General features: G+C 45.7%; 3 protein-coding genes across 5 annotated transcripts in view; 1 reads left to right on the plus strand and 2 right to left on the minus strand.

Annotated features, from left to right (window-relative positions):
• LOC119551824 (prolow-density lipoprotein receptor-related protein 1) overlaps positions 1–4732 on the plus strand; it is a 66180-nt gene extending 61448 nt beyond the window's left edge. The window contains exons 16-21 of the mRNA XM_037861385.1: positions 24–410; positions 466–1279; positions 1342–1906; positions 1978–3310; positions 3369–3495; positions 3611–4732. Of these exons, the coding sequence (XP_037717313.1) occupies positions 24–410; positions 466–1279; positions 1342–1906; positions 1978–3310; positions 3369–3495; positions 3611–3763 (3379 nt within the window). The 3' untranslated portion in view covers positions 3764–4732. The remainder of the gene's footprint in view (positions 1–23; positions 411–465; positions 1280–1341; positions 1907–1977; positions 3311–3368; positions 3496–3610) is intronic.
• Positions 4733–6398: 1666 nt separating this feature from the next.
• Positions 6399–6902, minus strand: LOC119551237. Its single transcript, XM_037860477.1, has one exon. The coding sequence runs from the start codon at positions 6835–6837 to the stop codon at positions 6412–6414; it is 426 nt and encodes a 141-aa protein (XP_037716405.1). The 5' UTR covers positions 6838–6902; the 3' UTR covers positions 6399–6411.
• Positions 6903–7392: 490 nt separating this feature from the next.
• LOC119550334 (protein deadpan) lies at positions 7393–12337 on the minus strand. Of its 3 annotated transcripts, none has more exons than XM_037858953.1 (4): positions 12034–12337; positions 10358–10640; positions 9899–9994; positions 7393–8743 (listed from the first exon to the last, which is right to left on the minus strand). In XM_037858953.1, the coding sequence occupies exons 2-4, from the start codon at positions 10481–10483 to the stop codon at positions 7655–7657; spliced, it is 1311 nt and encodes a 436-aa protein (XP_037714881.1). In that variant the 5' UTR covers positions 10484–10640; positions 12034–12337; the 3' UTR covers positions 7393–7654. The 3 variants fall into 3 exon arrangements, with proteins under 3 accessions (XP_037714881.1, XP_037714880.1, XP_037714879.1); XM_037858952.1 differs by having other exon boundaries at positions 10358–11129; XM_037858951.1 differs by lacking the exon at positions 12034–12337 and having other exon boundaries at positions 10358–11444.
• Between the last annotated feature and the right edge of the window lie 1133 nt (positions 12338–13470).

Raw genomic sequence — 13470 nt, forward strand, 5'->3', positions numbered from 1 at the left:
GCCATTGTCCTCCTTACTTTCAGATGCGATTCGGGTCGGTGTATTCCACTCGCTTGGCGTTGCGACGACGACCTCGATTGCCCCAATGGAGAGGACGAGCCAAGCAGCTGCTTCACCTCCAAGGCTACCTGTGACCCCACCTACTTTAAGTGCAACAACTCCAAGTGTATTCCGGGTCGTTGGCGCTGCGACTACGAGAACGACTGCGGCGATGGCAGTGACGAGCTGAACTGCCAGATGCGCAACTGCTCGGAGAGCGAGTTCCGGTGTGGTACGGGCAAGTGCATCAAGCACAACTACCGCTGCGATGGAGAGATCCACTGCGACGACAACAGCGACGAGATCAACTGCAACATCACCTGCAAGGAGAATCAGTTCAAGTGCGCCGCCTTCAATACCTGCATCAACAAGTAAGTGGTCAAAATTGGCTTTCTGGTGTATGATGAAAATACCTACTTCTTTCAGGCAATACAAGTGCGACGGAGACGATGACTGCCCGGATGGGTCCGATGAGGTAAACTGCACCTGCCATTCGGACCATTTCAGCTGCGGCAACGGAAAATGCATCATGTCCCGCTGGAAGTGCGACGGGTGGGACGACTGCTTGGATGGCAGTGACGAGAGCTTAGAGACCTGTGCCAAGACCCACTGCCATGCCAACGCCTTCAAATGCCACAACCAACTGTGCGTCCGGAACTCGGCGCTCTGCGACGGCGTCAATGATTGCGGCGAGAACGAGGATGAGTCCGATGCGGTGTGTGCGGCCTTGCCGAAGTGCCGGCACGACCAGTTCCAATGCGAGAACGACGACTGCATCTCGAAGGGCTATCGTTGCGACGGGCAGTACAACTGCATCGACGGATCCGATGAGATGAACTGCCAGCCGCCGGTTTGCGGATTTGGAAGCTGTTCGCAAATCTGCATCGAGAAGAAAGCGGGCCACTACAACTGCAAGTGTGCGGATGGCTACCACAAGGGGCCAGAGAAGAATGCCACTTGCCTGGCCTCCGGACCGGATCAGATACTCTTGCTCGCCTCTGAGCAGGAGTTCCGATTTATTCTGCCCGCCAAGCAGGAGGGAACCACTGTAGTTGGCTTCTTCCAGACAGACAGCCTCAAGATCGATGTGTTTGACATACTAATTAGGCCCAAGGACACACTTCTCTTCTGGATTGACTCGCACCACGGCAAGGTTCACACCATGAAGATTGCCACTCCGCATGTCGAGGGTACAGGAGTAAGGGTGCGGCGTGATCTTAAGGAGCTGACCGCATTTAACGTGAGTACACAACAAATGATCAGCATACAAAAGCATAAATATTTATAATTATTACCATTTAGATCCCCGAATTGGACGACCCAAAATCGTTGGCCGTGGACTGGATCTCTCAGCGTGTCTACATTATTGATTCGCGGCATAATCAAATTCTGGCAACCGATATTGAGGGTAAAAAATACATTTCTCTTGTGTCGACGGGCATGAATCCCACGGATATTGTCCTGGAGCCCGAGTCGCGCATTATGATCTGGTCGACGCTGGAGAACGGCATTTTGGTGGCCTCCCTGGACGGCAGCAACAAGAAGAGTTTGGTGGAGCGCGACGTGGGCTGGCCAATCAGCCTGTCTATGGACTATCCGACGGGTCGTTTGTACTGGGCGGACTATCGCAAAGGAACAATCGAGACGTGTCGCCTTAATGGCAAGGACCGCAACGTGGTGCGTCGTTTTGGAAACCGGGAGAAACCCCAAAAGATAGACGTCTTTGAGGACTATTTGTACATCAAGCTCTACGATCAGAGTATCATTAAGATGAACAAGTTTGGCAATGACAACGGAACCTACTTGCTGAAGGGCTATCGGTCGTCTGACATTGGCATTCTACATCCAATGAAACAGAACAGAAATAGTAAGTAAAAACCCAGAATCTCCATTCGTTTTCCTTAACTGTGATGAAACCAAAACGTTTAATTTTTCCAGTAAGCAATCCCTGCGCCAAGGATCCCTGCAAGTCCTCCCGCTCCCTCTGCATTCTCTCCTCGGAGTCGTCCACTGGCTACAGTTGTAAGTGCGCCGAAGGCTATGTGATGACCGATGATGGTGTGTGCAAGGCGCACGCGGACATCCCCGACTACTGTCCGCTTCAGTGCAACCTGGGCACCTGCAAGATCGTGGATCACGTGCCCAAGTGCATCTGCCAGGCGCAGTTTGAGGGAGAGTTGTGTGAGCACTATCGGTGCTCTGGTTACTGCCAAAACTACGGGGTGTGCTCGGTGGCGCCACAGTTGCCGGGATCCCAGGAAACGCCACCTCTGAAGTGCACCTGTACGGCGGGATGGTCTGGAGCAAGGTGCGAGACCTCCATGCCTGTTTGCCAGAGCCGCTGCCACAATGGGGGGTCGTGCCTGCTCTCCGAAACGGAAGGCATGAAGTGTAGCTGCCCGGATATGTTCACCGGCGAGCAGTGCGAGCACTGTAAGAATCTCACCTGTGAGAACGGCGGTGTCTGCCGGGAAACCCTAACGGGCACCCCACAATGCGAGTGTCCGGATGGCTTCACCGGCAAGCGATGCGAGATCGATGAGTGCGCCGACTTTTGCAAGAACGGCGGATCGTGTGTGATCGGCACAAAGGGCCAGCGTCAGTGCAAGTGCCCCAGTGGCTTCTTTGGCGAGCACTGCGGTTCCAGTTCCTGCCGGGACTTCTGCAAGAACGGAGGAACCTGCTCGGAGCGGGGTGGTCGCCTCAGCTGCACCTGTCCGCCGCGTTACATAGGAGAGAGCTGCGAGTCGGATCTGTGCAACACCTCTAGTCCGCCGCACTTTTGCGAAGGCTCCAAGGTGCCCATCAGGGATCCCTGCACTCTGATGATCTGTCAGAACGCTGGTACCTGTCATATCATCAAGGGAGTGGCACTGTGCAATTGCACGGATCAGTGGAATGGAGATTTCTGCACGGTGCCCGTTCCGGACGACAATCCCTGTGTGCGGTACTGTGCGAATGGTGGTGTCTGCCACCTGGATGAGTATAGCCTGCCCCATTGCAGCTGCATTGGGGAGTGGCAAGGAAATGCCTGTGAACTGCCGCCCCTTTGTGTCGGAGGCGAGTGCAACGTCTGTCGGCCGGGCAGCTCTATCAACGAATGTTTGTGCGAAAACAACAAGGTGGTGCCGTGTCTGGTGGACAGTGCTGACGCCCTGAAGGGCGAACAGGAGCCCACGGAGTCGGGCGGAGTGTTCTCCGTGCTGGCCGTCATCCTGGCTGTGATTCTACTGGTGCTCGCCTTGTTCGCCGGTGCTGTTTACTTCCTTAAGTGAGTGGTTTTTATGGCATTTTATTAGGCTTATCTAATCCGTAATCCCTATTTGCAGGAAACATCGCATAGCTCAGCCATTCTCTCACGCTCGCCTGACAGACAACGTAGAGATCATGCTCACCAATGCCATGTATCGTGGTGATGCAGATGAGGCGCCTACCTTTGCTAACGAAGATGACAAGGTGAGAAAATAATTCCCTAATTTTAATAACTAACTAAAAGTAGCTAGTACCAAATATTTTATTAACCCCATCTCACTTTTCCATTTACCACCACTAACTCTAGTTTATTTTGCAGGGTAACTTTGCCAATCCCGTGTACGAATCTATGTACGCGGATGCGATTCCGGAGCCAGTGAGCACGGAAATAACACACAGCACGGCTCCGGACGAGCGGAAAGGACTGCTGCAGCACACGCACGACGAGAATCACACGCCGGACATCCTCTGATGATTGACCGGCTGCAACCGGGAGCTGTGCTAGGCACAGCTGGCCAAGGAGATATCCACATCCCAACACTCAATAACGATTTGAACTCGAACAATGGACTGATAGCTTAGCCATATAACGAACTTTTGTAAACGTTGTGTACATTTTGTTTCCTTCTATTATTTTGATATTATTTTAATTTTGGGCCTACCTTGGTCCTTATCCAAAGAGCTCTAACTCGGGCAGCCTTGCTCCCCTTGTTATGTCCCTAATGATGTCCTTATACCTTATTACCGGGAAGTCTTCTTTTCGTTTGATTACACGTTTTACAAGCAATACGCCTTTTGATAAATGAATTTTTAATATACTTGAATCTGTGTATATCCGAAACGTTTTGTGGATCTGTAAATTTAGTAGTTGGTAGATTTAGTTGAAGCTCGCGAGCTGAAGATAACGTTGTACATATTTTATACATTTATTGCCCACAAGCAGCCTAGTTAACATTAAACGGAAAAACCATTCGAGCAGTCACTAACAATTTGCCAATTAGTGAACGCGAGCGAAGTCGAATTCGTCTCTGGAGATTGACCAAATATGCATTTAAATTAATTTAGTCTTCACAATGCCAGGACGACCCAGCGCCAGCATATCCAGAATATATAAATTAACGAACAAGTTGCTTAGGAATAATTGCATCACATAGTTTACACAACTAGAATACTTATGTCTACATGTATGTAGCATTATTTAGTTTGCACGATTTTCAAATCAATCGACCTAAAACCGAAAGAGATTTCATGTATAAAATAATGCTCAGATAAAAGCCAAATTTTAACAATTATACAATGTAAAAATGATATTTATGCAGATAATGATGTATGTAATTAATTAAGTAAAGTGCAAATCGAATAACTAACGCGCGACAGCTCACGCACTGCAAAAACCACTGTAAAAACGTAATAAATATTCATTAATTCCAAATAAATCGAACTAAGGTGTGTTTCATCTGGGGAAGACAACAAGGGATCAAGTATAAAGATACAATGCAATGCTAATGCCGTAATCATGCATTTTTTCTCAAGGAATTTTACAGCGCCCATATCCTGGGAAAACTAAAGGAAACAGTTTTCCACATTTCCCATTGCGCAAAGCTGTTCAATCACAACCATCTCACGGATACCGATAGATACACTTGTTACCCACAAGAAACCAAATCAGCCCGTGAAACCCAGATAACTGGGTCCATTCAGGACCTATTTGGTTTTGTTCCTCCTTAAGAAATGCAAGCGATTTGAATTTGCCGATGCACAGGTAGCCGGGATACATTTCATCCTTTTCTTGCAGCAGAAAAGGATCACAGGGGCATATTCAAAATGTGTGTGGGAGAGTTCCTGCGAAACACCGCATGACTTTGTTTTCGGCAGGAATAACTCTATTGTGGGCAGGGGAATTTGTCTGTGGGAAAATCATGGCCAGAATTGAAGAATTTTTGGCAAGTTAATTTGTTAAATGACAATTAAATTTGCTGGAATCCCAAAAAACAAAAGAACAAGGCAGGCGCTAAGATGAAATCTGTTAATAATGGAAAACAAGTTTGCCCGAAAATGTGGTAAATGCCCTAATATTTATACGAAATCGAGGTAAGTGCACATTCCCACAGCGATTCCCAGGAAAGAAATCAAAAGTAAAAATAAAAGTGATTGCCGAAACCCCACGGAAAACGCTCAGGATTCCGATCCCAGCATCAAATCACAGCAAACACGACGCACAAAGGAATGAAACCGAAGGATCCAGCGAGACAAGTGGAATTCAAGGAGACGGGGCGGGGAGACCTGCGAACAACCACAAAGCAAACAAGCAGCGATAAAGGATCTCAAGGATGTGTGGGAAACACACGAACAAGTGCAACGGTGTTGGGAAATGCAAAAGGATAATAGCGTAAAGAGGAAATGGAAATTATGATAATTTTCGATCTCTCGGCGGAGGTGTTGTTGTTTTTCTCACAGCAGGATCGGGTAACAGCAGCGCCGATATGATTGAGTGTGGGAAGTGCCGAGGATCCGAATAGCCGAATATCGGAGGTTCCGAGTCCCCAGTCCCAAACAGAAAGGTAGAAGGTGGGGGCGACGCTCGACAGCCACACGCAAGGCAGCCGCAGGACGAGAACAGGCTGTTGCGGAAGTTATTACGGAAGTGAAATCAAATTATGAATAAAAAATCAAAAAAGGGTCGAAGGGAAAAGGAAAGCAAGGGGAAATTGAAAATTGAAGTGGGAAATGGGGATGTAAATCAATTTGTAGCTACAATCCTTATTCAATCACTTTCATGTGGATTCTACACTAAGAGGAATTAGAAAAAATTAAAGACATGAAAAATATAAATTGGTATGAACGAGAATTTACAAATTTTAATGAATTGCCAATTCTGGTAATTAATCTGAATTTTACTTTCCCCGATTTTCGTTCCCAGATCGAAATGGCTAGTCGACCTGAACCAGAATATATACTTTCTGTATACTTTCTTTGAACTTTCACATACTTAAAAAAATGTATACAATATTACGGCTTCCTAACTAGTAGTAAAATATATTTATAAATTTTATAATGCATCTTTTTATTTCAACTGCATTTTTAACCTAAGGACTAGAAAACAAATTTATAATTTACAGCTTAGATAGTCTCAGCCTCCATTTCCACAATATCCTGAGTGTAGCCAAACAATCTCTTGAGCATGTTGTAGATTATCATTTGTCGCGTCACTTCCGCTTCGTACTTCATATAGTCCTTGAGACGATTCTGCTTATAGAGCTGGTCCAGCAGATCGAACAGCTCCATTTCTAAGGCTCTCAGTGGAGCTTCTAATTCCGGAGTATGGGTACCAGCGAACAATGCCTGCATATAGATCGCGGAAATCTTCTCCAGGGCGGCATCCAAAGTATTTAGTATGGAATCCTCGGGATCGTGCAAGAGCTTCACAGGGCCCGTGAGTTTTGGAGAAGCTCGGTATTTATGAATACCATCTTCAGGATCGTCGGCCAACGTAATTAAAGGCAGGATCGCCCAAATTAGAACAACGAACAGCTTATTTCTTAGCATAGTAACGATTTTTTCCGAATGAATTGTATTGATATTTTTTTATGCACGCCTGAAGATCACTGCGCGCTCTCGTTTGCACTTAGTTTAGTTTTTCACACAGTGAATAAACGCTATGGGCTTATATAGCCTCGATTGTGAGCTTTCAATTGGGTAATCGGTTCAATCAAACTTTGCAAAAACATTGAACATAAGATGCAAGGCTTTTTCCGGTGCAGTCATACCACTATCAGTTTGATTATTGCTTCCGATTTTCCAACGAGTTCAAGTACTTCATTAATGCGAATTGAAATACATTTAAAAAAACTAGCAATTTCCAAAAACCCTTCAACAACATTATCGATTGATTGCTTGTTTCTTAGCATTCGTCTTTTATTATCATTATTTTCACTAATTTTCCAATCATCAAATCTTTAATTAACTAAAAACTAAAATTACAATCGTTATGATGAACTACTAAAATAGAAACGTGAAATACTTAACGATAAACGCTATACAATGAAATCTACATAACTTAAATAGAAACTCTTTTAATTGATTAAATAATTGAGAAGTAAAAGAAACATTAAAGATCATAATTAGTTAATGAACTACATAATAGTCGTATAAAAATGCTTAAATGAGAATTACACAAAAAATATACAAAATCACAGCTGAACTTAAAATGAAGAAAGCGAAACGTGGATACATAAAAACATATAGAAGTCGTTGAAACTTAATGGGGTTCTAAAGCATTTGAGTTGGTGATCTTTGAAAAAAATTGCGATGAAATAAATTAACAGTGGATAAACGTAACATAGAAGTGGGTTATACTGATGATCTACCAGGGCCTCCAGGCGGAGCTGGACTTTTCGATGGCGCCGGCGAGGAATTTCTTAGAGGAGGGCTCATCCAGGGAGCAGTCACTGGAGTCGGCTTCCGCATCCCTGTCCCGCTTGGCGATTCCGCTGGTGGAGCTCACTTGCTGTTGCTGCAAGTGGGCCAGCGATCGCGAGCATCCGCTGCTGTCGTGGCTTCCGGCACTCAAGTTGAGGGATCCGCTGGTGTTAAAGGATGTCTCCGCGCTGGTCGGCGGCGGAGTGGAGAAGACCCCGGCGAAGCTGTGCTTGCTGATCACGTCCACGGTGGGCGAGGCAGCCCGCGACTCCTCGCCGTGGCTGGAGATGGAGGAGATGGGACTCAGCGGCGGACTGCTTGTGCTGTTCTTCGCCGGCAGCTGCGTTTGCACGGGCAGTGGGTGGACGAGGCTTCCCTGAAGATTGGCCGGGGCAGCATTGCTGGCTGGCTTGCTGAAGGCGCTCATCCGGAAGCTCTGTGTGTAGTCACTCAGATGCGTGGGATTGGCAATGCTGGCCAAGGCGGCGCTGGCTGTTCCAGCTGCCACTCCAGCCGCAGACCCTGGCCAGGCGAAGGGTCCTGGGGGCGGAGCCGTGGATCCGGTGTTTGGCATGATCAGGGCAAACTCCCCCGAGGGCAGGCGGGAGGGAATGAGCTGTAGTCCGCCCATTTGAATGGCCGGAGCAGACGACTCCGTGCGGCTGTTGTTGTTCAAGTCCTGCGGCAGCGAGGGGAACAGGGGAGTGGGAGCAGCCGTGGCCGGCGTTGAGGGAAACAAACCTCCGCGGTAGCCATTGCTGAAGTTGCTCATTGAACCGATTTGCTCCAGACTATTGGCGCAGTTGTTCAGATGGGCACTGAGTCGCTGACGCACTCCCGTGTCGATGCCGTCCATTTGGCTAACGTAGCGGTTAACCTCCTCGGCGCACTCCACAAAGCCCGTCTTGAACTTCTGGACCACGCCGGGATCCGATTGGATGGCCATGTTCAGCTGCTGGCGCTGCACCGACTGCAGATGCTTCACCGTCATCTCAAGTATGTCGGCCTTCTCCAGTTTGGTATGACGAGCCGGCTAAAAGCAGAGAAAAAGAAGGAACCAAAGTCAGATAATGATGAAATGAAGATGGAGTAGGAGATGGTCGGGCTAATTGTTTGGGGCCCTACAACAAGTTCAACGGCTTGGGAAAAAGCAAAGTTAAGGAGCACGTTTCGTGCCTCATATGTCCAACTATTCGCGTGTAATCTGCAGTCCACTTCAGCCGAGTCCACTCTGTAAATATCACACGACCAAGGTGAGATTCAGCAACTACAGCGAGAAGAACGATCTTCGTACTGTGCACTGAGGGAAAAGGGTTCTAAGGCAAGGAAGTTGAGGTTCTCAAGCTGATCTCCCATATCATCAAATTTTGATAGATCCTTATTATTGAAGTAGTTTTGGAAGATCATATATACATAAAGTGATTGCATACTTTATAAAAAGTGGTTTAGGTTGGAATACTCTCTGGTAAAAAATATTTCCCACCATATTTTAAATTCAGAACTTTGTTCTTGATCTTTCAGATCTTTTTCGTCCAGTGCGATCTTCGTCATTCTTCGCTCCCCGTTTCTCCGTCTCTTTCTCGCCTTCTGGGACTGCATATTTTAGCAAAAGGTTCCCACGCAGGTCGCTCGCCAGTCCCCGCCCCCTCACCCTTCGAGCCTCACCCTCCCCCGCTCTCCTGTCTGAACCTTTTGTTTACTTTTGCTTTTTTCCCTCAATGTCTTTCTTATTTGATTTTTGGTCCGGCTCTCCTGCAGAATTCTGCGGCGGCAAATTTTACTTGATTTCTGCTTTGTAGTTTTCTCACAGCAGGATCACTCCTTGGAAAACTGGTTTCGTTCGCATCTCCACCGATTTCTGCGTAATTCCTCGACTTGTTAACACTTTTTGGTCTCTTGACTGACTCCTCGTCGGCGCTCTCGTGTAATGATCATCAATAAAATTTAATACTCAATTAGAGCCCTTGGTTTTTGTGTTTTTTTGCCGTTCGAGTGTCGTAGGAGTTGGTTTTTTATATAGTTTTTTGTCCTTTTGTACTTTTGCCGCCCTCGGACACTTGTGTCTCAAGGGTTTTTATGGTCTGACATAATTTATAAGGAAAGTGAACTGATATGGATCGGGGGCCTAGTTTCTAAATCGCGGGCGGACAACTCCTCTTCTTCTCTGACTCATGGAGAGGATACTTACGTCTTTTTTCATGGCCTCCAGGATAAGGGATTTCAGTTCGTTGAGGCAGTGATTAATGCGAGCCCGACGACGTTTCTCCATAATCGGTTTGTTTGTCTAAAAAAGAAAGAAAGGGAAAAGCAATTAGTTAATTGTCCAAATTTGAAAGAAATTTATTGGAAGTTTAATGAAATGTTTGTACAACATTTAATTTTAAGTTTTGTTTGTCTGGATTCTATACGAAATATATGGTATTTGTAATGCCGTTATGTAATTTGATACTTTTCTAGCCCCAAATAAATAATCCTTAAATAGGGATTTTTTCAAAATATCTTTTTTGGTTTTAATTAGTTTAAATTTTTGCCATGATACATCGCAAGGTTTTAAATGACAATTAACTGACATGCAAACCCCTCTTTGGAATCTTCAAATAGGTTTTTTTTTACTAACTAAAAGATCAAATTGCAATACCACGCTCACCTTTCTCAATTCCGCCTTTGATAATCCATTCGGATTGGACGTGCGTCCATTATTGCCATAGCTGTCGCTATAGCCATTGGAGCAGTCGAAATCGTCGTCCGAATTAATATCGTTTTTGTAATCCATTTTGTAACGATTTTAATTTTTATATCCAAGTAAGAAGTAATCCAAGATATGTCAGCTTCGGTTTGGTTTTTTCACAACACAATAACTTTGGTTCAAGTACGAAAATGGTTATAACAGTTATTGCACGTACTTTTTAGTAATGTCCGAACAGCAAAAACTTAACAAGCGGTACGCGTTTAAAGATCGTTTTAGTATGATATGGTATTTCAGTTTTTCATTCGAGGGAGAGCGGCAGACGACCGCGCTCACGGGATGCCAAAAGGATACTGATCCTCGAAGTCGACTGGCACTGACTAAAAACGAATCGAGGCGAAGGCGAAACGAGTCCCCGAGTGAAACCAAGACGCTCGTTTACCTGGCGACGCGGGCAGAGGCAGCGGCAGAGGCAGGTAGACAGCTCAACGATCGCCGTCCGCAGACTGAGAACTTCCACCGCAGCAGCAGAAGAATTCCACTCAAACGTAGAGCGAGTGAGTGTAAACTATCCCACAGAACCACCCCAATGAGCTGGGCACTTTGGATGGGATGAGTGAGCTATGTTATTCCGATGCAGGCAGAGTTGTCGAGCCGAAGAATTGCGGAATCCAGTGGGATTACGGAAAATAGGAGCTTAACTTAAGTAAACGAACTTAAGCCCGACTCTGATCTAGAAACAACACAACATTCGGTCAAGTCATTAGTCGCATGTTGAGGACCAACTCCTGATTTAAGGTGTTTTCTCTTAAATATTTCAAAGACAAATCTCCTTAAAAGAAAACATAGCAAAGACCATATAACACCTTTATATTTAAGTTTGTTCCTTAAGAAATGATAAGTGTTCTAGTGACTTAAAAAGTAACCAACTTTCAATATTTCTTTGAGTTTTACCAGGTATAGGACCTATTAATTCGGGTCACTACTTTTACCCAGGTTTTTGAAAACTTCCGCGCCATTTAATAAAACGATTTCTAAAGTAAAAACCATTATAAAAGATTCATTTTCTAAGATCGTTTTTCATCCAAATTCTGATCAATTTCGGAGAAAATTATTATTCTACTCGAAAATATTTAGAAATATGGTTCGAAATTTAAGATCTCTTACGACAAAAACCATTGTTTCTGGAAAACAAAATGTATTAACCGATGTGTATAATAAATTGTAGATATCAATAAGTAGGATATTTCGCGACAGATGTTGGTACATACGTCCTTTAAAAGTCCGGCTGTGTTTTGGGCGTCTGATGGCAGATTTAGTCGCATATATTTCACCCTGGCCAAGGGCAAACTTGATCAATGCCCGTCCAATGATTTGCAATTCATTAAGGAAAACTCCTTGCAATTGTTCGGCGCAGCTGTCGCAACCCCCATGACAACCCAACCCCCTTGCAAGGCGAATTGCTCAGATTCAGATTCTTTATTTTTGCCTGGCCTGCCTCATCAGGAGCGTCTTAAGGGGGTTGCTTGGGATTGGGACCGGGATTGCGACTTACGATAGATCGGAAGATCAGAATCGGACCTGGATCGGTCTGGGGTCTCGGATTCAGGGTCGGGGGCAATCATTACGGAGCTTACCTGACTGGGCCAGTTTTTATAGCCGATCCCCGGCAGATTTTCCTTTTTCAGGCAAATTTATTACTTTACGATGTTGGCAGGATTAAGACCAAAGGAGTTGTCAATAACCATGGTCGCGGGCCATACGCCAGCTGACAGCTGACATAGCCATCTACCTATATCTCGATCCCGATTTGGGGAGTTTTGGGTGGAATCGTAAACGTATTGCGCCGCCTGGCAACTCTGGTTGTGCAAAGTGATCCCTCGCGGCTTGAGCGTAAATCCCGTGTTAAGCAATAATCTGTGGTGACCATCCATCATCCACAAGCTCTGCAGCACTGATCATGTCAGCTTTTGTAAATTGAATAAATGCTAGTGCCGTGGTTGGTGAACTAAACCAACTAAACCATGGGGTTCGGTCGAATTGTGGACTGATGAGCATATCACCATGCTTAATAACGATCACTTTGGCTCCTTGAATGCCGCAAATTTGGCAAACATTTTCCCACGAAAACCCCAAATAAACACGATGAGCTGGCAGAAAGTAAGAGAGACTGAGCCAGAGCTGAAGAAACCTCAGAACCATCCGACATATGTGGATCAATCGTCTGGCGAAACGTGCAGAGTCTGCTGCTCGAGTCTGCTTCTGCAGAAACTGAGAATTGAAATTCTATAACGAAGAAACCAGGCAGAAATCAAAGTTCAATATCAGCCCCAAACACCGGTGCTGTGGCTTCTCTTCCTTTTCTCTTTCTTCCCGGCCAAGGGATCAAGGTAAACGCCATTTAGTGTGGCACGATCGCTGCCGATCGGTAGCCCGGCTTGTATCTGTATCTTCCAGTCCTCCTTTTTGGGGCTTCCCGGGCTCCGATTCTCGGTGCGTTGTTCCCAACGCACGATTTACACATTAAAACACTTTAATTTTTATTGTACAGCCGGTCGGTTGGGAGCTTCGATCTGTCGACCAGTGACGATCTACTTCCCTCTTTTTTAATCAATTCTGAGGGGACCGGGGGACGAGGCCGGAGACGGAGACCTTTCTCAACCTCAAATTAGTGACTTTGGGAGTATGTATTTTTAGCTGTGGGAACTGCAGTTATTACTTGGGGTGTGCTGGCTGCAACGCCCCCGCACCTCTCCCATATATATCTGCTCAAACGTGCACCAAAAATAATGAGCATGAAAAATATGAAACGGTAGCAAATGTGTGAACTGATCCAAACGGAACTAAACCCAAGTGGATTTAGTTGGGGGAATGGGGGAAGGAATAGAACTCCTCCTTCGAGCAAGATATATGTTGATTTAAATGAATTCCTTGTTGATTTTTATGGCGCTTAGTCGCGAGGGGAAAAACCTGAGTGAAGTGTGCGGTCTGCGGGGCATTAGAAGTCGTGACGGGCCGCCCAACAATTTGATTGTTTTTTCCTCCTGTGGGATATTTTATTTTTATGAATTTGA

This window comes from Drosophila subpulchrella, chromosome 2R (assembly GCF_014743375.2).
Source record: "Drosophila subpulchrella strain 33 F10 #4 breed RU33 chromosome 2R, RU_Dsub_v1.1 Primary Assembly, whole genome shotgun sequence".
Taxonomy (NCBI): domain Eukaryota; kingdom Metazoa; phylum Arthropoda; class Insecta; order Diptera; family Drosophilidae; genus Drosophila; species Drosophila subpulchrella.